Here is a 26,848-nt window from a genome sequence, read left to right as displayed (position 1 = left end):
AAACAAGTACATTGTAGGGAATGATAGGAGCACCTTTGCACTTTGCCACAAACATTTACAGGTGTCAAGTCTTCTACAGTATTGGAAAGTGACATGTTAGCTACTCTGTATGACCTTCCACAAATAACCCATTAATTTCAGAATCTATGGAACACAAGTATACAGAAATCTTGGATATACTGCAATGCAGTATTAACTACAACAAATTTCTCAAATGATGATAAACCTTTAATTTGGTATTTTTCAACTTTTTCTATGTTGGTAAGCTGTAGATTACTGTTTGACAGTAAACAGAATACAAGCTGTATAATATGGTTAATGGTAGCTACCTTCCCCACTCCATTCGTACAGAAAGAGCCAAAGGGTAATGAATATCTTTGTATTTTTTCATACAGCTCTTTTCTTACCATTACACAATATGTGCCCACTTTCTGTCCAACAGATCTCTTCTTCAGAGAACCCAGCTGTCTTGTTTTTTCATCTCTGACTGTGGCTCAGTAACTCGCTCATGAAATGTTCACCATGAAAAATTACACACAGACAAATAACAATACAATGCCTTTACACTGCAAAGAAGGAGATGATTTATCTTCACTAACAGCACAACAGTTACATTTTCTTTCCTTTCATTACAGACATACAAAAACAGCTTGGTACTTACCGATGCTCACCATGAGGCTGAATCTTGTTGCCCCAAGGATATAAACGATTGTTGAGTCCAGCACGGCAGGCGTATTCCCACTCAGCTTCAGTTGGTAATCTTTTCTGTGCCCAAGAACAGTATTTTGAAGCATCATTCCAGGACACATGGATCACCGGATGATCCATACGGTCTGAAACATACAAACTGAAAATTACTTCTAAGAATGAAGCACTAAAACTAGAAATAAAAGCATCAATCACAATACACATGCATATGCATGATGTGTGTCCCCAAGCTATACAACTCAGTGGGTGTATATAAACATCAGGTAAATTTTGTCTAAGCTTACGATTTCTCTCCTGTTCATTAGTTCTTTAGAAGTACCCGTTTCTTGAAAATTAAAAAATAAATAAATAAATTAGGGATTTAGGCTGAATAATTCTGTAAGCTAAATGAGAACTATAATGGACTGTGTGTCATCCAAGATTTTCCAACTGATTTTGTGAGACTGCAGGCAGAAGTGGAAAATAAGAGGGGCCACAGTTAAATGTCCTAACAAAAATGACAAAAAAGGGTGGTTATGCATCATGGGTTATGTGATTTTCAGACTTTCCAGTCCAAGTATCCATGTTTTTATAACAGGAAGATGCTCTAAAATACTCATGTGAAATGGAATAAACAAGTGGCCACAAGAAAGCTGCCACTTGGCTGTGATTTCTTTGCTGTCTGAGTATTAAAAGCAATAGCCTCCCATATGCCAACCCCATCCCCTGCCATTTTCACTCTCGATGCTTCCTTGATATCATATAACAATGATTTTAATTGTTACCTGCCAATCAAAATATAATTCAACATATATGGAAGGTAATCTTCTGAATCCAGCAGTTTTGTCACAACGAATAAAAGTGATGCAAGTTGACCAAATCGATATATATGGTCTCCCAAAATGAAAAGGTGACTACAGTTATTTGTAAAGAAATTTTACTAACAATATTATAACTACCGTTCATGTGGAACATTTCACCTATACATAATGGCCACTGACACTGGTACGCAGATCACAGCAATTCGGGAGTGAGTTGAGTGGATGACTTCAGTATAAAAACTTCTGGGTTGGTGATGGATCCAGTTTTCCATGGTGTCCTGCACTTCCTATTCACAGGTGAACCTCTGACCCTATTGTTTTAATGGGTACAAGATACCCAAGTCACATGGGGAGAAAACAGACATGCAAGGAGGACTTTCAAGGACCTCCCAACAAAATTTTGGGAAGAGCTCAAGGGTCGTCCTTGGTACACGCAGCTTAGTGTTGTCCTGGAGAAGCGATATTACATTTGAGAGCTTTCCCCTGAGCCTGTCCTTAATGGCCTGTTTCAGCCTGAGCAACATGTTGCAAAACTGCTCATGTGTCAAATGTTGCATCCTGTTTTAGTCAGTTGTGGGTATAAGTCCTTCTTCACCGAAAAGGAAACTGAGCATTTTCTGGCCTTCAGGGGAGAGTGGGCTTTCCTGGATGAGAAGAGCTGGGGTGCCACCACTTCATGTTAATCCGTTTGGAGGCAGGGTCAAAGTAATGACAGCATGTTTCATCACATGCCCCAACGTAAGCAACACAATTCATTTCTTGTTCCACAAATCTCAACAGATGGGTCTGGCAGGCACCCATTCTTGCCATCTTCTGATTTTCTGAAAGATATTTGGGCACCCACTGTACACGACTTTACGATAACAAAGCTTTTCATGGATTATGCGATGCACAGTACCTTTGCTTATCAACAGTTCAACAGCAATGTCACATGTGATGATCTGACTATTCGTTCTCCAGTCAAAATCATGGTGCTGATGGTGACAACATGCACCTGCCCAGGATACATCATGTCCTTGATGTTTACAAGTCCTGTTCATAATGCTGCCAACACCAGAATACTGTGCATACTGCAAGACACTGCCCTCTGTGCACCTCTTTCATCCTGTGGCAACTTTGTGAAGCAAAGAAATTGGATAACTGCTCATTGTGCTGATCAGGAGGAATACATCATGAATTGCAGAAACAGTTCTCCAGAAATAAGGAAATTGCTGTGAAGCCATTAACTCAGTTGGTGCAACTGGGAATACCATCACGCCATCTCTTGACAAACACATTCACCCAATGGCATTACATAAAATGTTGCTACAGCAAAGATCTCCTCTTCAACTGGGTGTATCATATTTTGCTGTACACTTATTGCTTAATTCTAAAGAATAATACAGACTAACCATCAAAATGATTTATTCAAATTGTGCTGGTTGCAGAATTCCATACATTTTTCATCAAGTTTGCTGTTTTTAAGTTTCCTTGCCTTTTGAAGGGATTACCTTCAAATCTGAAACTTGAGTGTGGCCATCTGTAATTTTTTTTTTTTTTTTTTTTTTTGTGACATCTGCAAAGAGAAACTTTTGGTACCATATTACTGTTAGAGAACCTCCTGCTCTAACATTTCAACCTTTTTGTCAGGCCAAGATAGATACAAAACCCACACCTACCACAGTAGTACAAGTTTATATGCCGACTATCTCTGCAGATGATTAAGAGATTGATTAAATAAATGATGAGATAAAAGAAATTATTCAGATAGTGAAGGGAGATGAAAATTTAATAGTCATGTGTGATTGGAACTCTATAGTAGGAAAAGGAAGAGAAGGAAACTTAGTATGTGAATATGGAAGGGAGTGAGGAATGAAAGAGGAAGCCGCCTGGTAGAATTTTGCACAGAGCACAACTTAATCATAGCTGACACTTGGTTCAAGAATCATACAAGAAGGTTGTATCCATGGAAGAAGCCTGGAGATACTGACAGGTTTCAAATAGATTATTTAATGGTCAGACAGAGATTTAGGAACCAGGTTTTAACCAGTAAGACATTTCCAGGGGCAGATGTGGGCGCTGAACACAATCTATTGGTTATGATCTGTAGATTAAAACTGAAGAAACTGCAAAAAGGTGGGAATTTGAGAAGATGGGACCTCGATAAACTGACTAAACCAGAGGTTGTAGAGAGTTTCAGGGAGAGCATTAGGGAAGGATTGACAAGAATGGGGGAAAGAAATACAGTAGAAGAAGAATGGGTAGCTTTGAGAGATGAAATAGTGAAGGCAGCAGAGGATCAAGTAGGTACAAAGATGAGGGCTAGTAGAAATCCTTGGGTAACAGAAGAGATACTGAATTTAATTGATGAAAGGAGAAAATATAAAAATGCAGTAAATGAAGCAGGTTAGTGGCGGTAACCCTACAGCGTCTGTTCCACATGTTACTGGCGGCTGATCTATAAAACTCAGAAGTGGAACTCTGAGTTTTACCAGACTGAAATCTCCATTTCAGTCACAAACCCAGTCCAATTAAATCAACATGGATACAGCACCTTCAAAGACAAATTACCCCAGTGGGTCAAATCCCACGGTTGAAAAACCGCAAGTGGTCTATTCGGATTCTGGGGAGACCACAGAAGTGTGCATGGAGGTAAATCTGAGTACCTCAAAAGCCCGTAATAACAAAATCAAACCAAAATCTAGAATTTGGCTAATGACATTTAATGTAAATTCTCTCTTAAAAATGGGAAAACTAAAAAACATCCTGGACAAATCCAGAGAACGTAAAATCAAAATTATTGCATTTCAGGAATCACGATAAAGAGATGAAAATCCTTGTGATTCAGAAGGATACAGGATATACGAAGGAAAACCTGGAAAACGAGCCATGGCAAATTGTCCACAATTTGGAACTGAACTTATAGTAGATACATCAATACTTGATTCAGTCGCAACTTTCAAATCTTACTCAGGTTGGCTCTCCACGACGACAATAAAATCAGCTAATAAGATATACACCCTAATCAATGGACATGCACCAACTAACATCACTAACAAAAACAAAATAGAAGAAGTAGAAGAATTCTGGAACCAATTAGATGATATTCTCCAAAAAAATCCCAAATAACCATGTCAAAATCCTTATGTGCGATTTCAATGCACAAATTGGTAAAGAAAAGAAATATCGATATTGGGTAGGTAAATGGTCAGGGCATACACAGACCAACCGGAATGGCATGCGACTCATTGAAATCTGCAAAAACCATGACCTATTTTTCAAATCAACATTTTTCAAGAAAAGAGCCTCGAAAATGAAAACTTGGATCTCACCTAATCCATGACTAGGTGAATATCAGTTGGATCATGTAATGATCTCCCGCGTAAATACAGTAGAAATCATGAAACTTAAAGTCCTTAATGGACTAGACCTAGATTCCGACCATTACCCAACAAAATTCTCCCTAGATGTCATTCCAGAAAAAAGAAAATTCACTAAGAAATCTCCACACCGTAAATATGATGTACAAAAGATAAATGGCAATGAACAATTTACAAAAGAAATGCAAAATTTAAAACCACAAAATTGGCAACAACTGCAAGCAGGACTTTTAAATGCAGCTGAAACTGTAGCACCACAAACAAGAACACGTAAACACCCATGGTGGACAGATGAGTGTGACCAACTGATAAATCTCAGACAACAGGCGTGGCAAAATTGGATGTGCAACAAAAATCAAAAGACCCTGGAAGATCTCAAAGTTACCAGGAAAACAGTCACAAAAGCAATACGAACAGTTCGTAAACAACATGAAGACAAAAAATTGCAAGACATAGAAAATGATTTCAAAAAAAACAATTCCCGAAATTTCTACAGAGTATTCAAACAAAAATTAACAAAGTACTCTCCTCCATCACTCCAGTTCAAAAATGACCATGGGGAAATTGCTCATACCAACACCGAAAACTGTGAAATTCTTGCAAAATACTTTTCTAAATTACTGAATTGTGAAAAGCCTACAGAAAAATTTGAGTTCCATCGTACACAACGAAACCCAGACTCAAAGCCACCAAGTTTACAAGAGATTAGAGAGATAATTCAGTCACTGAAAAATAACAAAGCATCAGGAGAAGACCAAATCATCGCAGAATTATGGAAAAATGCAGGAGGAAATCTTATTGCAAAACTCAAAGAAATTATACATGAAATCTGGAAAACTGAAAAAATCCCCACAGATTGGAAGACTGCAATCATACATCCTCTGTACAAAAAAGGAAGTAAAACAGACCCCAACAACTATCGTGGAATCTCTTTATTGTCAATAACATACAAAATTCTGTCTAGAGCCCTACTACACCGCACAGAACCTCAGCTGGATTCAAAACTAGGCGAATACCAAGGTGGGTTCAGAAAAGGTCGATCTTGCGTAGAACAAATCCTTAACTTGAAAAACTCAGTAAAATATTTACATAGTACTTCAAACAAAAGTTATGTCATCACGTTTGTTGACTTTAAAAAAGCATATGACAGTATAGACCGAGAATCTCTTTTTGAAGTATTAGCAGAATTTGGACTAGATCAAAAGACAACAAACATCATAAAAGAAACACTCACAGAGACCAAATCCAAAGTAAAATTTATGGGAGAATTGAGCACAGAATTTGAAATAGACACAGGAGTACGACAAGGGGATGTACTGTCCCCAGCGCTCTTCAATTGTGCTCTTGAAAAAGTTGTTAGAGAATGGAAAAAAGCAGGTGCACCAGCACACAGACTGGGACCAAGACACAAGGGCATAGAATTACACTCCTTAGCATTTGCTGATGACATGGCACTGATCGCCCAAGACATTACTGATGCACAGAAACAGCTAGAATTATTACAAGAACAGGCAGCTAAAATAGGATTACAAATTTCATTTGAAAAAACAAAATTTATGACTGACGTCAAAGATGCACCTTCTGATCTCAAAATTGGTAATAACTACATCTCTCGAGTAAAAGAATTTATATATTTAGGTGAATGGATTGCAGAAAATTGTAATGAAAAGAAATCTGTCAGATCACGAGTCCAGAAAATGGAGACGGCATTTCAATTAACAAAAAACATTTACAACAAAAAGAGTCTCACGTGGAACTGCAAAATATGACACTACACAACAGTAATTAGACCCGAAGCTCTCTACGCATCTGAGACACTAAACCTTCAACACAGAACACTAAAAGAGGAATTAGAAGTGAAAGAACGTAAGATAGTGAGGAAAATCCTAGGACCAAGAACTAAAGATGGGGTACATTATCCAAAACCCAATGCAGAAATATATAAAAATATCTCCAAAATAACAGACACAATGCGCATGAGAAGAATCCAATTCATGGGGCACTTAGAAAGAATGGACTCAAACAGGTTAATGCACAAAATCCATACATTTTTAAAGAACAAAACTACAAGACCGAACTGGTACAAACAGACGGAAAAAGACCTGAGAGAATTAGGGTCTCCAAATCTACATGACAGAAATGAAATCAGAAAAATCACAAACACACGGGGTTTTGAGGAAGAAGAGAGAAAAATTAACCGACGTACATGGTCTACGCAACGAAAGCTAGCCCATTCATTGTTTATGAAGGAATACTGGGCGAAAAGGAAGGCCAACAAATGTTGATTACGCGTTGTCCTAAGTGATCCATCCGCGAGGAAGAAGAAGAAGAAGCAGGCAAAAAGGAATACAAACGTCTCAAAAATGAGATCTACAGGAAGTGCAAAATAGCTAAGCATGGATGATTAGAGGACAAATGTAAGGATGTAGAGGTGTATATCACTAGAGGTAAGATAGATACTGCCTACAGGAAAATTAAAGAGACCTTGGGAGAAAAGAGAACTACTTGCATGAATATCAAGAGCTCAGATGAAAACCCAGTTCTAAGCAAGGAAGGGAAAGCAGAAAGGTGGAAGGAGTATATAGAGGGTCTATAAAAGGGTGATGTTCTTGAGGACAATATTATAGAAAAGGAAGAGAATGTAGATGAAGATGAAATAGGAGATATGATACTGCACGAAGAGTTTGATAGAGCACTGAAAGACCTAAGTTGAAACAAGATCCCGGGAGTAGACAGCATTCCATTAGAACTACTGATAGCCTTGGGAGAGCCAGTCCTGACGTAACTCTACCATCTGGTGAGCAAGATGTATGAGACAGGCAAAATGCCCTCAGACTACAAAAAGAATATAATAATTCCAAAGCCGAAGAAAGCAGGGGTTGACGGATGTGAAAATTACCGAACTATCAGTTTAATAAGTCACGGCTGTAAAATACTAACACGAATTCTTTACAGAAGAAGAATGGAAAAACTGGTGGAAGCCGACCTCGGAAAAGATCAGTTTGGATTCCGTAGAAATGGTGGAACACGAGAGACAATACTGACCCTATGACTTATCTTAGAAAATAGATTAAGGAAAGGCAAACCTCCGTTTCTAGCACTTGTAGACTTAGAGAAAGCTTTTGACAATGTTGACTGGAATACTCTGTTTCAAATTCTGAAGGTGGCAGGGGTAAAATACAGGGAGCGAAAGGCTATTTGCAATTTGTGCAGGAACCTGAAAGCAGTTTTAAGAGTTGCAGGACACGAAAGGGAAGCAGTGGTTGGGAAGGGAGTGAGACAGGGTTGTAGCCTTTCCCCAATGTTATTCAATCTGTATATTGAACAAGCAGTAAAGGAAACAAAAGAAAAATTCGGAGTAGGAATTAAAATCCATGGAGAAGAAATTAAAACTTTGAAGTTCGCCAATGACATTGTAATTCTGTCAGAGACAGCAAAGAACCTGGAAGAGCAGCTGAATGGAATGGACAGTGTCTTGAAAGGAAGATACAAGGTGAACATCAACAAAAGCAAAACGAGGATTATGGAATGTAGTCAAATTAACTCAGGTGATGCTGAGGGAATTAGATTAGGAAAGGGGACAAAGAAGTAATGGAGTTTTGCTATTTGGGGAGCAAAATAACTGATGATGGTCAAAGTAGAGAGATATAAAATGTAGATTGGCAATGGCAAGGAAAGTGTTTCTGAAGAAGAGACATTTGTTAACATCGAGCATAGATTTAAGTGTCAGGAAGTCGTTTCTGAAAGTATTTGTATGGAGTGTAGCCATGTATGGAAGTGAAACATGGACGATAAATAGTTTGGACAAGAAGAGAATAGAATCTTTCGAAATGTGGTGCTACAGAAGAATGCTGAAGATAAGGTGGGTAGATCACGTAACTAATGAGGAGGTATTGAATAGGATTGGGGAGAAGAGAAGTTTGTGGCACAGCTTGACTAGAAGAAGGGATCGGTTGGTAGGACATGTTTTGAGGCATCAAGGGATCACAAATTTAGCATTGGAGGGCAGCATGGAGGGTAAAAATCGTAGAGGGAGACCAAGAGATGAATACACTAAGCAGATTCAGAAGGATGTAGGTTGTAGTAGGTACTGGGATATGAAGAAGCTTGCACAGGATAGAGTAGCAGGGAGAGCTGCATCAAACCAGTCTCAGGACTGAAGACCACAACAACAACATCAAATTGTTAAGCCTTCAGGGAACTGGCTCAATGTGTGTGCATTTCCCGAAAACCCTCAGCAACAACAATGAAACGAAATGAATGACTGGATGATTCTGTAACAATGATGCTGCACCAATATCCAAGAATAGCCGTCCTCATTCTTAAGAGAATTTCTACTGAAAAAAATAATCTGTTGCTGTAGCATACTACACACACACACAAGTGATACACAAATACCACACTTTACTAACAAGTCAGTCACATTCCATAGCCTGCAGGAGAATGAAAGAACAGGAAAACTACTGACAGGTACAGCAGAGATTCAGTCACTTTACTCAAAATAAACAGTCAATAGAGACATAAGAATTAATGTAATCAGATGCTTAGAACGTAGAATCACTGGTCGTCAAATTAACAAGGAGGTAGCAGTGCATCTACAAGAAGATAGCAACTCAAGACTAGTCTTCGTGTATAATACCAAATATATGCATGATTGTGAATGGAAAGGAGCTGCTCCTTTTTACCGAATACAGAAAGTTCCTTTGCTCTGACTGAAGCAATTTGTTAGTTAATTAAGGAGGAAATATCCCTGGTAAGTGCTACTGGAAGAAACTTAGCAATGTTGCTAGACAATTAACACAAAAATTATAATTTCCAACATTAAACATTATTGCAACAAATTTCAACAATAAAGAGCTGCAGTACTATTCTCACATGAAAAGCAAACCAGTAAACATTTTCCTGATATTATCACATGTGCATAATGGTATATTATATGAATGTCTATCTTTGAATGTATTAGGGGCGTTCAAAAAGAAAGAGCTGGAGTCTAGAATGTGCAAAACCAGTGACAGGACGATAATATTGTGGCGTGTTTAATGAGGTGTGGTTCCGACCACAGTGTGGAAGTTCACAGTTCGTCGCTAGAGGGCATGCGTGCATGCCACGTGACTACACACAGCTAGCAGCAGCATGCATCAATCGTTCAACACTGCCAGCTGCATTGCGAACAATGACATGTAGGTGTCAAAAGAAGAGCATAGAGGTGTTATTCATTTTCTGACAGTGGAAGAGTAGGAGGAACGGACATTCATCGATGAATGTCAGAAGTTTACGGCAAACAATGCATGTCCCTTGCCAGGGTCAAGGTGTGGCACAAGCGCTTCAGGGCAGCTGATGATGTACATGTCTCTAGCATCACACTGCATTACCGATGACATCATCCAGCTGGTGGATGCACTCATTGCCCAGGACTGCTGGGTGACAGTGAAAGCCATAGCCGCCGTAGTCGGATTTAGCATCGGAAGTGTTCACACCATCATGAAGGAACGACTGCACATGTCCAAAGTGAGTGCCCAATGGGTGCTCCACAGTGTTCAACCACACCAGGAAGCATGTCAAATAGCCCACTGTCTTGCTCATCTGCAGCCCTATGTTCAGGAAGGGAATGCGTTCCTGGCACGAGTGGAGGCTAGAGATGAGTCATGGTGTCATCACTTCAAACCAGAATCAAAATGACAAAGTCTCCAGTGGAAGCATCCAGGGTCACCACTACCAAAAAAAGACAAGGTCACCCACATGAGTGCAGGAAAGGCTATGCCGACTTCTTCGTTGATCAAGATGGCCCCCTTCTGATTCACTTCCTGCAGCATGGGACAACAGTGAATGCCCAGGCAATCTCACCCGTGGTGTCATTCTGCTCCACAACAATGCAAAGCCTCATACGGCCAACACAGTCGTGGCATTCCTGCAGAAATTCAAATGGGAGGTTCTCGGCCACACTCCATACAGTACAGACCTCTCTCCCTGTGATTATGCCATTTCTGGTCCCCTTAAAAAGGCTCTGAGGGGCAAACGATTCACCTCTCACAACGATGTCCAGCTGTACATGCGGAACTGGTTAACATCAGAGCCCCGGGAATTTTATGAGAGAGCCATTCACTGCCTTGTGTCTCAACAGCCGGGGTCAATACTTCTAGCATATGGGCAGTGGTTACTGTAGTTATGCCTCCGACTTGTTTGTCTTTGAATGCCCCTTATACATCAGCTTTAGTAAGCATGAACATTACATTCAAACAAAAATTAACATTAGAATACCATTGAACGAATACAACTGTTGTTACTTCAATGAATGCTGATTTATCGGATATATTAGTTGAAAAGACCTGTTTAGGTTCAAATGCTTCAAATGGCTCTGAGCACTATGGGACTTAACTTCTGACGTCATCAGTCCCCTAGAATTTAAAACTACGTAAACCTAACTAACCTAAGGACATCACACACATCCATGCCCGAGGCAGGATTCGAAACTGCGACCGTAGCGGTCACACGGTTCCAAACTGAAGCACCTAGAACCGCACGGCCACACTGGCCGGAAAACCTGTTTAGCTTTCTCTTTTTTTTTTTATTATTTTCTTCCTCAGAACATTCCAGATAACACAAATTCATAAAAATAAACACGCAAAAGTCCACTCAATTCAGCATTCACTATCTTACACAAATAAATTTCACTTGAATTTATTTCACCTATTCTCACTTTCAGTTTTCCTTGATCTGCTCTAAACAATTTCCAACACTATACTGACATATGTGATTCCCCATTCCTCCTGGATACCCTTCTGAGCTGGAAAGTATCTTCACCGTGACAGAATAATTAAATATTCAAGAGTATTCATGAATATTCTAGACGGAACATTCTGGCCACTTCAGTATTTGATTCCCAGTAGCTTCACTTTCCATAAGTAGTCCACTGGTGCGGAGCCCACTTTTGACACCTATATCTCTGAACCGAAAAGTTAGTATTTATGGACTGTCCCAACCATCTTGCACCTTTATTTACAATTCAGCAATGGTTCTTGCAGGTTGTGGAGACCTACTGAATTCCCACTTCACCATATCCCACAAGTGTTTTCCTATCGAAGGACATATGTTTTCCTATTCAAAGTGCACGTCAATTTCCTATCAACGGATGTATGTTGTCCTGCTCGATAACCAAATTACCTCCCCCCTTCGGAGGCTGCATACATGGCCAAACTAATCTTAACAGCTGTAAAAAAAGCTGTATTGCCTGGTTGGTCACGAGGTCCTGAAGGGTAGATCGGCACTGTGTTGTATACTTGTGACTGTCTAGCACGGACAGATTTGAGGCTCACCCATTTAGAGTGTGTGTGTGTGTGTGTGTGTGTGTGTGTGTGTGTGTGTGTGTGTGTGTGATTGTTTATCGGCAAAATGTACCATTACGGCAGCTTTCTTCTTCTTCTTCTTCTTCTTCTTCTTCGTCTTCATCAAATTTCATTCCTCAAAGATCTTTCTTCAGTTTGGGCTAGATCTGGACTATAGTGTGGGTAGTCAATCTCCTGGAAGCGATATTCCTTTATAGCAGCCTTCACAACTGCCACTGTGCTGGGGTGCATTGTCATGGGGAGATGAACACCATGTGACAACCTTTGTTGCCTCTCTAGTTTGATGGAGTAATTTGTGCAGAAGTGGAGCATAATATTGTGCATTCACAATGGCATTCCTTTCTTTGATATCAAGTAAGAGAATTCCACTGGAATCCCAGAAGATTGTTGTCATGGCCCCTTTGTGTACCGAGTCACCTTCGCCTTTCTTGGCAGAGCTTCGCCTGGTTTATGCCATTCAAAAGATTCTCTTTTGGATAGAGGATCATAATAAAGAAACATAGTTTCCTTCCCTGTAACAATGGATTCCAGTACTTATTTCTGGTTGTCACGGCACAGCTCAAAAAACTTGGTGCAACAACTCACATGCTGCTCCTTTTGCACAGCAGAGAAGTCTAGGCACCCATCTTGCATTGACCTTTTTCATGTGCAAGTAATCATGCACGAGCCAAAACACAATTGTTTTATGTAAGTCTAACCTTACTGCATTTCCTTGAGTTTCAATCATTTGTCACACAGAACTTCACTTTTGACAACAGAGATGGTTTCCTTAGTCACCACCTCAACAGGTCGACCAACACATGAATTATCAGCAATGCTCTATCCACCTAGAGGAAACTGTTTAGACCATTCCTTCACTGTGGAGTATGAAGGGAGAGCATCGCCATAAATACTATGTAAGTGGACTTTGATTTTAGCTGGTGAAAAATCCTTCTTTTGTCAGGAACTTTATCACTGCATAATACTCAATTTCATCCACTGCAATAGCACAGCATACACTGTCTTACTCGAACGAGTGTCACCATTCTACTGAGGCTAGCAGTGGGCTATAATTCAGGTGCACATCTACTGACAGGTATCATTAACTATCCTCCAAGGGATTTTAATCTTCACACTCATATTCAAGGTCAGGCCGAAAACTTATGGAACCTACCTTGCACTGGCTACTTTTGTACAGTCTCATGGAGGTTGAAAATTATGTTGTGATATGCTTTGCTGGTTTCACACTGTGCACCTATTATGTAGTGCCTTTCGTGTCCTATCAGCTGTTTTTACTTGTTGTTGAAAGAACACCCACAACAATCAGATGTGTAAAGTTGGGAACTGGTTACGTGAAGGAAATGTGGCTAGTATGGAACAACATACATTAAACAAAACAACTGCATCATTAATTTGTATTTTCAATTAACCAAAAACATTAAACCATTGCCCAGTACACTGAGGTGACAAAAAGGCATGGAACAGTGATCTGCACATACACAAACAGTGGTATTATCACATACACAAGCTATAAAAGGGTAGTACATTGTTGGAGCTGTCATTTGTACTCAGGTGATTCAGGTGAAAAGGTTTCTGAAATAATTATAGTCACAGGACAGGAATTAAGAAACTTTGAACACAGAATGGTGGTTGGAGCTAGACGCATTGGACATTCCATTTTGGAAATCATTAGGGAGTTCAATATTCCATGAACCACAGCATCAGGAATGTGCCACGAGTGCCACATATCAGGCATTACCTTTCACCAGGGGCAATGCACAGGCTGATGGCCTTCACTTAATGACCGAGAGGAGCTGCGTTTGTGTAAATTTGTCAGTGGCAACGAACAAGCGACACTGCACAAAATAACTGCAGAAATCAAATGGTTCTGAGCACTATGGGACTTAACTTCTGAGGCCATCAGTCCCCTAGAACTTAGAACTACTTAAACCTAACTAACCTAAAGACATCACATACACCCATGCCAGAGGCAGGATTCGAACCTGCGACCGTAGCGGTCGCGCGGTTCCAAACTGTAGCGCCGGCCTGCAGAAATCAATGTGAGATATATGACAAACTTATCCATTAGAATAGTGGAGCAAAATTTGGCACTAATGGGTTATGCCAGCAGACAAATGACATGAGTGCCCTTGCTAACAGGATAACATCGTCTGCAGTGTCTCTCCTGGGCTCATGTCAATATTGGTTGGACCCTAAACAGCTGGAAAACTGCAGCCTATCCAAATGAGTCCCAATTTCAGTTGGCAAGAGCTGACTGAGGTTCGAGTGTGGTGCAGACCCAACAACGCCAAGGACCCAGGTTGTCAGCAAGCTAATGTGCAAGCTACTAGTGACTCAATAATGGTGTGGGTGTGTCTACAGGGAATGGACTGGGTGGTGGTGGTGGTGGTGGTGGTGGTGGTTAGTGTTAAACGTCCCGTCGACAACGAGGTCATTAGAGATGGAGTGCAAGCTCAGGTTAGGGAAGGATTGGGAAGGAAATCAGCTGTGCCCTTTCAAAGGAACCATCCCAGCATTTGCCTGAAACGATTTAGGGAAATCACGGAAAACCTAAATCAGGATGGCTGGAGACGGGATTGAACCATCGTCCTCCTGAATGCAAGTCCAGTGTGTTAACCACTGCGCCACCTCGCTCGGTCTGAATGAACTGGGTCCTTTGGTACAACTGAACCGATCATTGACTGGAAATGGGTATGTTCGCTTACTTGGTGCCCATTTTCAGCCATTCATGGACTTCATGTTCCATCACCATGTCACCAGGCCACAATTGTTCGCGACTGGTTTGAGGAACATTTAGGACAATTTGAGTGAATGATTTGGTCACCCAGATCACACCCAAAATGAATCCCATCAGACATTTCTAGGGCATAATCGAGAGGCCAGTTCATGCACAAAACCCTGCACCGACAACACTATTGCAATTATGGGCAGCTATAGAGGCAGCATGGCTCAATATTTCTGCAGGGGACTTCCAACAACTTGTTGGGCCCGTTTCCGCATCAAGTTGCTGCAATACATCGGGCAAAAGGAGATGCGACATGATATTAGGAGGTATCCCATGACTTTTGTCACCTCATTGTCTATATGTATAAAGGAAAGTGAGATGAAATCATTGGATTCTGCATCTTTGGAATTTTTTTCGTGTCTTGACACTCTCACAGAAAATACCATATCCCACTAATGTGTCCACAAACTCTTTCTTGAAATAAAAGTTTAAAACTGTAAAGGCGATTACTGAACAACCCACTTCAACATTCTTATGAAAACTGGTGATAAAATAGAAAATTTTTCAGTGACTCAGCATAAATGATAATTTACAGAAATTGAATGAAACATGATAAACATCCCTCAACTCACGAGGTGTGGTCTCACACACTGTGTGAAAATTTTTGTACTCACTCAAGGTCAGTTGTGATGGAATGCTTTGACACTCCCCTACCCTCCTTAGACTGACAACCCAACAATGTTTTGCTGTCAGTTGCATTATTGCATTTTTTGTTTGTTGCTGATACGTGTTACACATAGGTGTTAGAATTTTCTTGCCAGCGCCTCATGAACTACGAACCTGTTTTCTTCAGTAAGGTACTGTATCATACAGAATGTATCAGCAGGAATGTGTCAGTTTTACCTATGCCGAGTTTGAACAGTCCATTTATGTGTACTATTTAAAAAACTGCAATGTACGGTATGTGATTTTGTGTGGTACATAGCAAAATGCTGCAGGCTTCATTTAATGCAGTAAATTAAACAAGGGGCATTGAAACAATACTTAAATAATTGTAAAAATAAGTGTTATACAACAAATTAAAAATTTCAACTGACTTGTGCCTTAAACCTTGGTTTAAACATATGGGTTCTATAGACCCCCTCTCTTACTATATGTTACAGAAGTGTCATCTCATGAGTTAAGGGATATACTACTGAGAAACAGCAGGGATGGGAGCGTAAATCGCAAAATTGTCTCCGTTAACAATCCTGTTGCGCAAGTTGGTAATAATGCACAGCATACCAGAGTTCAGCAAATCATATGCTTAAAAACTCTTATGCAATTTTGTAAAACATACACAATATGGATTAATAAAGTAGAACTACGGGGAAACTAATCACCAACGAATGTCAAGAGCAAGGCTGAAAAAGTATTAATATCATGTTTTTTTTGACATTGCCACGATACTAAATTTTTATAAAACTTCTATCACGATTTCTGCGTAATTAGCTATAGCTTAAAATTCAAGAAAATACTGAATAAAACAAGATTCTTATTTTTTAATTTTTTTTATTGTTTGTTCTGTGTGATTAGTTATGGTTTAAAAGTGAAGTAATCATGGAAGAAAACAGTTTTTTACGATTTTGTAAAATTTCATGAACCCCTCAAAATCAACAAGGCATTCCATCAGAACACCAAGAGCCCACTGTGTTCCGTCAAAGGAGGCATTTGAGAAATGTTGGTCTAGGGTATAGTGTGCAAGCTATAACTCTTAAAAAGAAGAGGGGAGCAAGCACACGTGAGTATTACAGTTCTGAACATAGTCTACTAATTAGTTTGTACCACATAAAGCTCTGCTAGGTTTCTTCATTCAGATTCCAATGAAAGCAAGAGACATCTAAAAGCTTTTTCAGTCATCAGCCTTCTGACTAGTTTCACAGGGCCCACCACAAAATCGTCTCCTGTGCCAACCTTTCCACCTGAGTAGCACTTGCAACCTACATGCTCAATTATTTGCTGGATATATGCCAATCTCCATGCTCCCCTACAGTTTTTACCCTCAACAGCTCCTCCTAGTACCATGGAAGTTATTCCCCGATACCTTAACAGGTGTCCTGTCATCCTGTCCCTTCTTCTTGTTAGTGTTTTCCATATATTCCTTTCCTCACAAATTCTGTGGAGGAACTCCTTGGAATGCCCCACTCTGCCAGTGCTAGTCTGCTCTTTATGTTCTCCTTGCTCTGTCTTTCATGGGTTATTTTGTTGCCTAGATAACAGAATTCCTCCACTTCATCTGTATCATCCCCAATTCTGATGTTAAGTTTCTAGTTGATTCATTTCTGCTACTTCTCATTACTTTCATTGTTAATTGATTTACTCTCAATCCATATTCTGTACTCATTAGACTGTTCATTCCATTTAACAGATCCTGTAATTCTTGTACTGAAGATAGCAATGTCATCAGTGAATCTTATGTGAATCTTATTGATATCCTTTCACGTTCAATTTTAATCTCGCACCTGAATGTGTCTTTTATGTCTACACATTGCTTCTTTGATGTATAGAATCAATAGTAGGGGCAAAAGACCACATACCTGTCTTACACACTTTTTAGCCTGAGCACTTGGTTTGTGGTCTGGTCTCCCAATCTTATTGTTCCCTCTTGGTTCTTTTAGTACATACCATACATTACCCCTCTTTGCCTATAGCTTAACCCTCCTTTCCTCAGAATATCAAACATCTTGCAGTATTCAATATTGTCGAATGCTTTTTCCAGGCCGACAAACCCTATGAATGTGTCTTTATTTTTCCTTCAGTCTTGTTTCTATTGTCAACTGCAACATCATAACTGTCTCTGTGGTGCCTTTACCTTTCCTATAGCTTAACTGATCATCAGCAAACAGATCCTCAATTTTCTTTTCCATACTTCTGTATATTATTCTTGTTATTAACTTGGATGCATGAGCTGTTACGCTGATTGAGCGATAATTCTCCCATCTGTCGGCTCTTGCTATCTTTGGAATGGCGTGGATGATTTTTTTCCTAAAGTCATGGCATATCGCCAGTCTCTCAGATTCTACAGATCAATGTGGAAAGTCGTTTTGTTGCCACTTCCCCCAATGATGTTAGAAATTCCAGTGGAATGTTATCTATTCCTTCTGCCTTATTTGATCTTAAATCCTGCGAAGCTCTTTTAAATTCTGACTAATACTGGATCCTATATGTTTTCTACAGACCAATGTTTCTTCTTCTATCACATTGTCTGACAAGTCCTCCGCCTCATATGGACTTTCAATGTACTCTTTCCACCTATCCGTTCTCTCCTTTACATTTAACAGTGGAATTCCTATTGCACTCTTAAAGTTCCCTTCTTGGCTTTTAATTTCACCGAAGGCTGTTTTGACTGTCCTATATGCTGAATCAGTCCTTCCAACAATCAATTCTTTTTCAATTTCTTCATATTTTTCATGCAGCCATTTCACCTTAGTTTCCCTGCACTTCCTATTTATTTCAGTCCTCAGTGACTCCTATTTCTGCGTTCCTGAATTTCCTTTAACATTTTTGTTCTTCCTTCTTTCATCAATCAGCAGAAATATTTCTACTGTTACCCATCATTTCTTCACAGTTACCTTCTTTGCACCTATGTTTTTCTTTCCAACTTCTGTGATTGCCCTTTTTAGAGATGTCCACTCCTCTTCAACGGTAATGCATACTGAGCTGTTCCTTATTGCTGCATCTATAACGGCTTTTATCTCTGTATTGGTTGGTTGGTTGGTTGTATGATTAAAGAGAACAAACTACTAGGTCATCAGTCCTTTTTTCCTCTAACAGATAGTTCTACATAGCTGTGCATCAGAGATGGCCTACTGTACAAAACCCAGGGGAAGGAAACCCAAATGTCAATGAAGACTAGATAAGGAACAAAGAGGAGAAAGGAAGACATAGGAAAAAAGGCAGGTGAGGTGCCCCATCTAGGAAGCAGCCGGAAGACCCCAAAAGCAGAGTGCAATGAGGGGACATATATCCCCCACCCCCCTGCCACTTACCAGAGGTACCCCCTGTGGTGTTACCGCCAGACACCACACTTGCTAGGTGGTAGCTTAAATCGGCCGCGGTCCATGTAGTACATGTCGGACCCGCGTGTCGCCACTGTGATCGCAGACCTAGCGCCACCACCTAGGCAGGTCTCGTGATACGAGAGTGGACTCGACCCCAGTTGTACGAGAACCAAGCTATCGCCTAGTTGTACGAGAACCAAGCTACCGACCAGTTGTACGCGAACCTAGCTATCGCCCAGTTGTATGAAGCCTTTCTCTCTCATTAGCCGAGAGACAGAATAGCCATCAGCTAAGTTAATGGCAACGAACTAGCAAGGCGCCAGTTGTATCAGTGCCTATAGCTTACGAGAATTCAAGAGAGATGTATTCCAAAGAACCATTAAAAGATAAGTAAAAAGCATCTACATACTTTTCTTCTTATTCATTCATAAGTTCTCATGTTCCAGACTTCACGCCCGGCTGCTTTATGCTGTGCGTGCACTATCGGCTACAGCGTTAGTCTAGCCTTCCTTTTCAGCAATCAACTTCACGGTGTCGGTCCAGCTACCGACACTACACCCCCCTAAGAAACTGCCTAGGAAAGACTAGTAGCACGAACAGAGCAAGACAAGCAGAGAGAGACAAAAGATGAACGAGTCTAACAGACCATGGGGAGGAGGGAAGAAGAGGAAAAGAGCAGGTATGATTAGGACCGGGCTGGACCACCAAGCCCACACAGCCACAGCCTGGTCTGGACAGAGGAGGCAACAGAGTGCTCTGTCAACTCCACAATTGGTCGATAACGTTAAGTGGCCCTCCTTTAAAGAGAGCAGTAAAAGGCCTTTCACAAATAAAATGTAAAACTAAGTGAGCCACTGAGGCATAATCTTGTAACACCAGGGGTAGCAAGTCAGGGAGATTAACAGGCTGGCTAAGCTGGGACAGCCCATCAAAATGTGAACCACTGTCAAATGGGAACCACAACAATAATGGGTGGATCCTCATGACGAAGGATATGACCATCAGCCAGACAAGTATGGCTGACGCAGAGCCGGCAGAGGACAGTAGAGTTCTTGTGAGAGGACTGCACGGAAACCTCCACAGATTTGTAGTTTTCTTTATCACCTGTGGTTTGGTGAAGTCAGAGTGAGTCATTCCTTATTCCAGATCCCTAAAACTTGACGGCATAATACTGATCAGTGATCTGTTCTCAGAATACCAATCTCAAGAGTCAGTTTACTGGTAGCCAGTTTAGCTAAGCTATCAGCGAGTTCATTCCCTGGATCCTAAAGTGGCCCAGGGATACACAAGGGTTACTAAGTGTCCATATCGCTCAAGGGCATACAGAGAAGCCTGTATAGCCACGACCAAGGGATGGCAAGGGTAACACTTGTTGAGAGCTTGCAGAAGGCTGGAGTCGAAGCACATCTGGTGTGGGAACGGATATGCTGAAGAGCACAAGAGATAGCTACTAACTGCACAGTGAAAACACTACAATCATTCGGCAAGGAACGCAGTTCAGCATGTCCTGCATGAGTTTAAGCAAAGTCTATGTGACCAGCAACCACTGAGCCATTAGATTTTGTCTGAACCCCAGGATGCACCAAGGACAGAAAAAATTGGTGGCAGAGGGCCTTGGGATTAACTGAGTCTTTCGGACCTTATGATAGATCAAGACAAAGTTGTGGCTGAGGGATGCACCATGGAGGTTGTATGTGGGTGCACCTTGAGGAGAACTGGTAGAGGAAACAACTAGTATTCAGAGATGAAGGACCAAGTGTGGATGTGGCCATAATCTATAATCTGGGCCGCCATTGTGGAGATGGATTTCCATGTTTGGAAAGAGGAGATGGTAGTTTGGATGCTTAGGGGAGCTACAAACTTGTGTAGCATAAATGGCAAGCAGTTGTTGGCACCTGAACTGCAGTGGAGGGATCCCAGCCTCCATGAGTAAGCTGTTCACAGGGATAGTTTGAAATGTTCCTGGTCACGAATCGAACCTTGCATTAGTGTATTGGATCCAGTATCCGAAATGCTGAGAGTGATACCGAATTGTATGCCAGCTCCCATTATCAAGACAAGATTGTATCAGGCCTTTGTAACACTGCAGAAGGATAATACAATCTGCATCCCAGCTGGAGTTACTCAGGCAGTGAAGGGTATCAAGGTGCAGCCGGCACTTCCCCTTAAGCTAGCAAAAGAGGAATCAATGTCAACCGAGCATTGAAGCCCAGCCATAAAAAGTGTAAGTCTCTACCAAATTGAGTAGTTGGTTATCAAGGTAAAATTCTGGTTGTGGGTAAGCGGTACAGTGAAATCCAAAAGCTGTGTGCAAGGGTCTATTCCTCAGCCTTTCATGCGACACCTTGCAGTCAACGTTCAGTGACACTCACATTAGAGGAGCAATAGTAGAGGCAAAAGTTGTCTGTATACGAGGAGGGTGACACTGAGGACACCACAGCTGCTGCTACAAGAAAGAGATGGACACTCAGTACAGAGCCTTCCGGGACCCCTTCTCTTGGATGTGGGGAGAACTGTGGGAGCCACCAACTTGAACCTGAAAAATACAACGAGACAAGAAGCTCTAGACTCCACTCATGTAAGGTAACTGTCCATTTCTAGATAGTGCTTACCCACTTTAAGTAATGGAATGATGATGCTTTCTTGCCTTGAGTGTTTGGTTGTGGATGCAGTCTGGCCCTGGGGCTGTATCAGGGCAGTGGGCTACAGCAATGATGAGTTCTCATTCGCTGAATGGAGCATTATATGGCTCCAGACGACATGTAGTGAAAGATAACTGTTTTCGCTCCACCCACTGTTTTAAGACACAAAATGCTGGTTGATAATTCTCAGACGCAGAGACTCGAGCATTATGCAGAGCAGAAAGTTCTGCAACTGCCTCTGGATCAGTGTAGACAGCACCATTCAAGGTAATACCAGATACACTTACAGGTGTTTGGTATCCACAGAGACATCTTGCCTTAGCCCAAACCTGTGAAGGAGAGGTACGTCGTCTGATTGTTGAAATGTACCACTCCCAGCATTCTTGCTTCAGTCATTTTATTAGGTGGTGCACCCAGGCACAGAGCCACTTAAAGGTAGTAAGGTGCACCATCAACCGATGCCACTTATGGCATTGGAGAGCCTGCCTACAATCTTTAATGGCCTCTGCAATTTCTGACTGCCACCAAGGCACTGTCTTCCATCGGGGTGATCCCAAGGAACCAGGGATCGCTAAATCAACTGTTGAAAGAACGGCTGTAGTTGTATTTTGGTCTGTGTCATCGATATCACCATGAGGCAGGGAGCCAAAGGTGACAGCAGAGGCAAAAGCACCTCAGTTAACACTGCTGAGAACCTATCTCGGCAGGCATCCAGGGCAGTGACACTGAGGGAGGGACAAGAAGATTGGGAAGTAGTCACTACCACACAGGTAGACACTCCTGTGGATGGATGGGAGAAGACAAGGGCTGCAGATAGAAAGGTCAATTGCCAAGGAAGATATGTGTGCCACAATGAAGCATGTGAAGGCACCAGTATTCAAGACACAAAGGTCAAGTTGTGCCACCAAGTTTCCATGGTCTTTCCATGGCCAATGGTCGCTGTTCCACCTCACACAGAGTTATGGGCCTTGAAATCACCCAACATTAGGAAAGATGGGGGTAGCTGAGAAACCAATGCAAATGATATGTTCTGAAACATGTCACCATCAGCAGGAAGGTAAAACTTACGTATGGTAATATTCTGAAATGCCTTTTCCCCCCAGCCACAGCCTCAAAAAGTGTACTACGAGGCATGAGTTTCCTATACAGAGTGTCCAGAATATATGTGCAAACTTTGCTGGACCCCCTGTCATAGTTAGCACAATTCTTATATCATCACTGGTATCCATGAGGGGCCAGGGTCTATGTTTCCGAAAACCAGTCTTCTGAAGGGCAATGCAGAAGGCAGGGGAGGTGCTTAAAAGATGTCACAGTTCGGCCAAGTGGAAGAAAAAACCGCTACGATTCCACTGGAGAATTATGTCATTGATGTGCTGTGAGGCCGTAAAGGGACCACAGATGCAGGTTATGCCCTAGGGTCATCTGCTACCACTTGTTACAGGGTATGACAACACACACTGGTTCTGGGTTCCCTTGTGTCGTGCGACCTGGGACATCAGAGGCCACCAGAATCTCTGCCTTGATCACGGAGTGGGGGCCATCAGGGAATCTCCTCCTTGGAGGACTTCTTTTTATATCTCCTCTCCCTAGAGAATTGGGATGATTGCGAGGGCTGCTCAAAATAAGTTCCAGGTAAGGATGATGATCACGAAGCCCTGGGACCAGCAGTCTGTGGCTCCTTCAGCCACTGGCTGGTGTACACTTCAGACTGGCAGAAACCTTGGAAGGAAGTGTCCTGAGGGACCCTTTCCTGGCTAGAGAAGCTGGAAGAAGGTGGTTTGTCTCTGGCTGGGAGGTGGGGACCAAAGTCCCTGATGAATGGGAAGCCAACAATCCCAAAGTAGGTGTGGGGGAAGCAGCAAGAGGAGAGTCCCCAATTATCATAGGGGCAGGCATGGTCGAGCAGCTCTGAGGGCCCACTGCAGCAGGTGTACTGAGTGTGAGTACCATTGCCAAAGGGGGCAACGCCGTCAAAGCTGTAGCGTAGGACACCATTGTACATGCTGGGTGCAACTGCTTGGACTACTACTTGGCCTCTTGACAAGTTAGTTTGTCCAGAGTCTTATATTCTTGCATTGTATTCTCTCTCTGGAAAACAGTGCGATCTGGTATGAGTGCTTTCGACAGATGACACATACTGGGGGAACAGTAGAAGGAGCATTCGCACACAGCAGTCATCCACAATCTCTACAGATTGGGCTAACATTGCAATGTGAAGACATGAACTGGAATTTCGAATGCTAAAAAAACGCATGATGTGGGGGGAGAGGAGTGGGGGTGAGTGGGACATATGGTTTCACATCAAATCAGTATACCACCACCTTGACCTTTTCAGGCTATAAATCACCCTGCAAGGCCAAGATGAAGGCACCAGCAGCAACCCTATTGTCCTTTGGTCCTATATGGACATGACGGACAAGTTGGCACATAGCTCATTATCAGGTTGCAAGAGAAGATCTTGGTGGAAAATGATTTCCTGGACTGTATTTGGCCTATTATGGGGAGTGACAGTCACTGGTATGTCACCCAGCTGTTACTGGGCAAGGGATGCTGCTTTTGTCAAAATTGACTCACTTTTCATTTTAGAGATTTCACCAAACTTGTCTTCTTTATTCTCAACAAAGAAAAAGGGTTTTGCGACCAGGAAGAAATTCCCATCAGTCCTTGTGCAAACTAAGTATTGGGTGGAGCATTTCTCTGTTTGCCACTCAACCCTGAGTTCCTCACATGGCATAGCCAGGGAAGGGAACATTTTAGGGTTGTACCACTCTACATTAAATGAGGACTTTGCTTTCATAGAGACTGCGGGGGCCATAAGGCCAACAGCAGAAGATAACTTCACCTGTGGCTCATTCACCATGGTGCCACCCAATTCCTATGGGTGTCTCCCTGTGGGCATCATTCAGTCTCAGCAACGGCTACCTGGCCAGTAATCCACTGCTCGAAGTTCCCGTGCCCCTGTCATGACAGGCACATATTTCTTGGCATACGTGGGGAGTTTTCAACTCTGGCACCAACAGTACGATCCCTGTGTGATCAAGGGACTACCATTGTGCAAGTACTTGATGACCCCCGTCCCCCCCAACAGGATGGCTACTTTGCTGGGTTCTGGATTTACTACCTTATTAAAAGTAAGGATGCGAAGATAGAAAGGCACAAATGTGGAGCATACACCGCATTGGACGAAATTTACTGCACAATCCACACTTCTGGAGAATTTTGAATATTGGTGGCAGGTCAAACCGAACAATTTATTTAGTGAAAAGTTCTAGAAAACACTGGGGGTGGGGTGGGGTGGGAGGGAGTGGGGGGAGGGGAGGATAGTGGAAGCATAAGTTTGCCACACAGAAAGGAAGTAATGCTGCACAGGCTGGTGCCCTGTGGTAGCCAAGCACAGACTCACAAAAGAATCATGAGTGCCCTGGGGGGAGGGGACCGATAGAAGGAATTTGTTGCTAGTAACACAGTTTTAACGATGTTTCCAAAATTTTTTCGTAAATCTGTCCTTTTAGTTTCGCCAACTTGCAACAAGTGCCGACAATGTTCTTATATTCTTATAATTTCTTGATGGTAACAGCAACTTGAAGGTCAAATTTATTGCCAGGCTCTTGCATGCAAAAAGATACAAACGGTTGCAGTTTACCTGAAGCAGTTGAACTGAACTGTTCTGTGCTACGTGGTGTTCGAGATATGGAGGTTTTTTTTTTTTTTTTTTTTTTTTTTTTTTTTTTTTTTTTTTTTTTTTTACCGAAATGGTTTTCGCACCATTCCAAACCAGCGTCCTGTTACATATTGATTCGTATTGCCATCAGTGTTAATTACATAATCAAGGTTTAAGTCTGGAATTAAGTCTTGTCTGTACACAAAACTTCTCAAGCGCTTCCATTCGTTCTTTCAAACTTGAAACATCATTTCTGCTGACGAATTTGGTGATTTTCCACTGTTTTACAGAATGTTAATTATTAGGTTTTTACCCAGGTACAATCAATCAGGGTAATGTGATTCTTGAGTTTCTCCCGGCGTATTTGATAATCAAAAAAATCCACGGGTATGCTGCCGGTCTATAGTGTCCAACGGGCACAATATTTCGGCGATCATACATGTCGCCATCATCAGGTGAACTGACGGACTGAGCTCCTGTGAACGTGCCGGCACGGAGATCCGTACGCTATGGCTGCTCAGAGGGAACTGGGTTCGGTCGCGGCGGCGGCCGATTTAAATACCCTCCGCCCGCGGCGCGCTCCCTCCGCCGTCCGCGCCCCGCGCCACGGTCGCGCGGTGGAACAGATTGCGACGGCGTCTGAGATGACGTCGGTGTGATGGCTCTGTCAGCCGTGGTCGTCACAACTATACGTTTGCTCGATTTACTCTTGATTAACCAGATCGCTGGTTCCCAAGCCCGCATTCTGAAGGAACACCGGGTCGGAACTGTGTTTTGTCCTCCAAATAAAACTCGTGCACTGGTGGGGAGCGCCAAAGATGACCTCGGTTTGAGGAAGGCAGGCGTGTACCAGATTTCGTGTCAATGTGGCAAGTCGTATATTGGTCAGACGATGCGTACCGTCGAGGATCGATGCCGTGAACAGCAGAGGCACACGCGACTGATGTATCCGAGCAAGTCGGCGGTCGCAGAACATTGTTTGTCGGAAAATCACGCCATGGAGTATGACCGCACGAGGATTCTGGTACAGACGTCGAGATACTGGGACAGCGTTGTTAGAGGCCATCGAAATTCGCACCAATGACGGCCTCATAAACCGTGACTGTGGCTATAATCTTAGCAAGGCTTGGGAACCAGCGATCGGGTTAATCAAGAGTAAATCGAGCAAACGTATAGTTGTGACGACCACGGCGGACAGAGCCATCACACCGACGTCATCTCAGACGCCGTCGCAATCTGTTCCACCGCGCGACCGTGGCGCGGGGCGCGGACGGCGGAGGGAGCGCGCCGCGGGCGGAGGGTATTTAAATCGGCCGCCGCCGCGACCGAACCCAGTTCCCTCTGAGCAGCATTAGGGTACGGATCTCCGTGCCGGCACGTCCACAGGAGCTCAGTCCGTCAGTTCACCTGATGATGGCGACATGTATGATCGCCGAAATATTGTGCCCATTGGACACTATAGACCGGCAGCATACCCGTGGATATTTTGGTAATCAGGGTAATGTTTTACAGTTCAGGGTATCTTTGTACCACATACTACTTGGGTTTCAAATGGTTGGTGATCCACCTA

General features: G+C 42.3%; 1 protein-coding gene across 1 annotated transcript in view; it reads right to left on the bottom strand.

The window, feature by feature from the left end:
• Positions 1–26,848, bottom strand: part of LOC124748064 (formylglycine-generating enzyme) — a 113,397-nt gene that overhangs the window by 42,370 nt on the left and 44,179 nt on the right. Inside the window, exon 2 of the mRNA XM_047248955.1 lies at positions 662–833. Within this exon, the coding sequence (XP_047104911.1) occupies positions 662–833 (172 nt within the window). The remainder of the gene's footprint in view (positions 1–661; positions 834–26,848) is intronic.

The sequence above is a fragment of the Schistocerca piceifrons genome, chromosome 1, assembly GCF_021461385.2.
Source record: "Schistocerca piceifrons isolate TAMUIC-IGC-003096 chromosome 1, iqSchPice1.1, whole genome shotgun sequence".
Classification (NCBI taxonomy): domain Eukaryota; kingdom Metazoa; phylum Arthropoda; class Insecta; order Orthoptera; family Acrididae; genus Schistocerca; species Schistocerca piceifrons.
The sequence above is the reverse complement of the archived record's forward strand: the minus strand, read 5'-3'. Positions and strand labels throughout refer to the sequence as shown.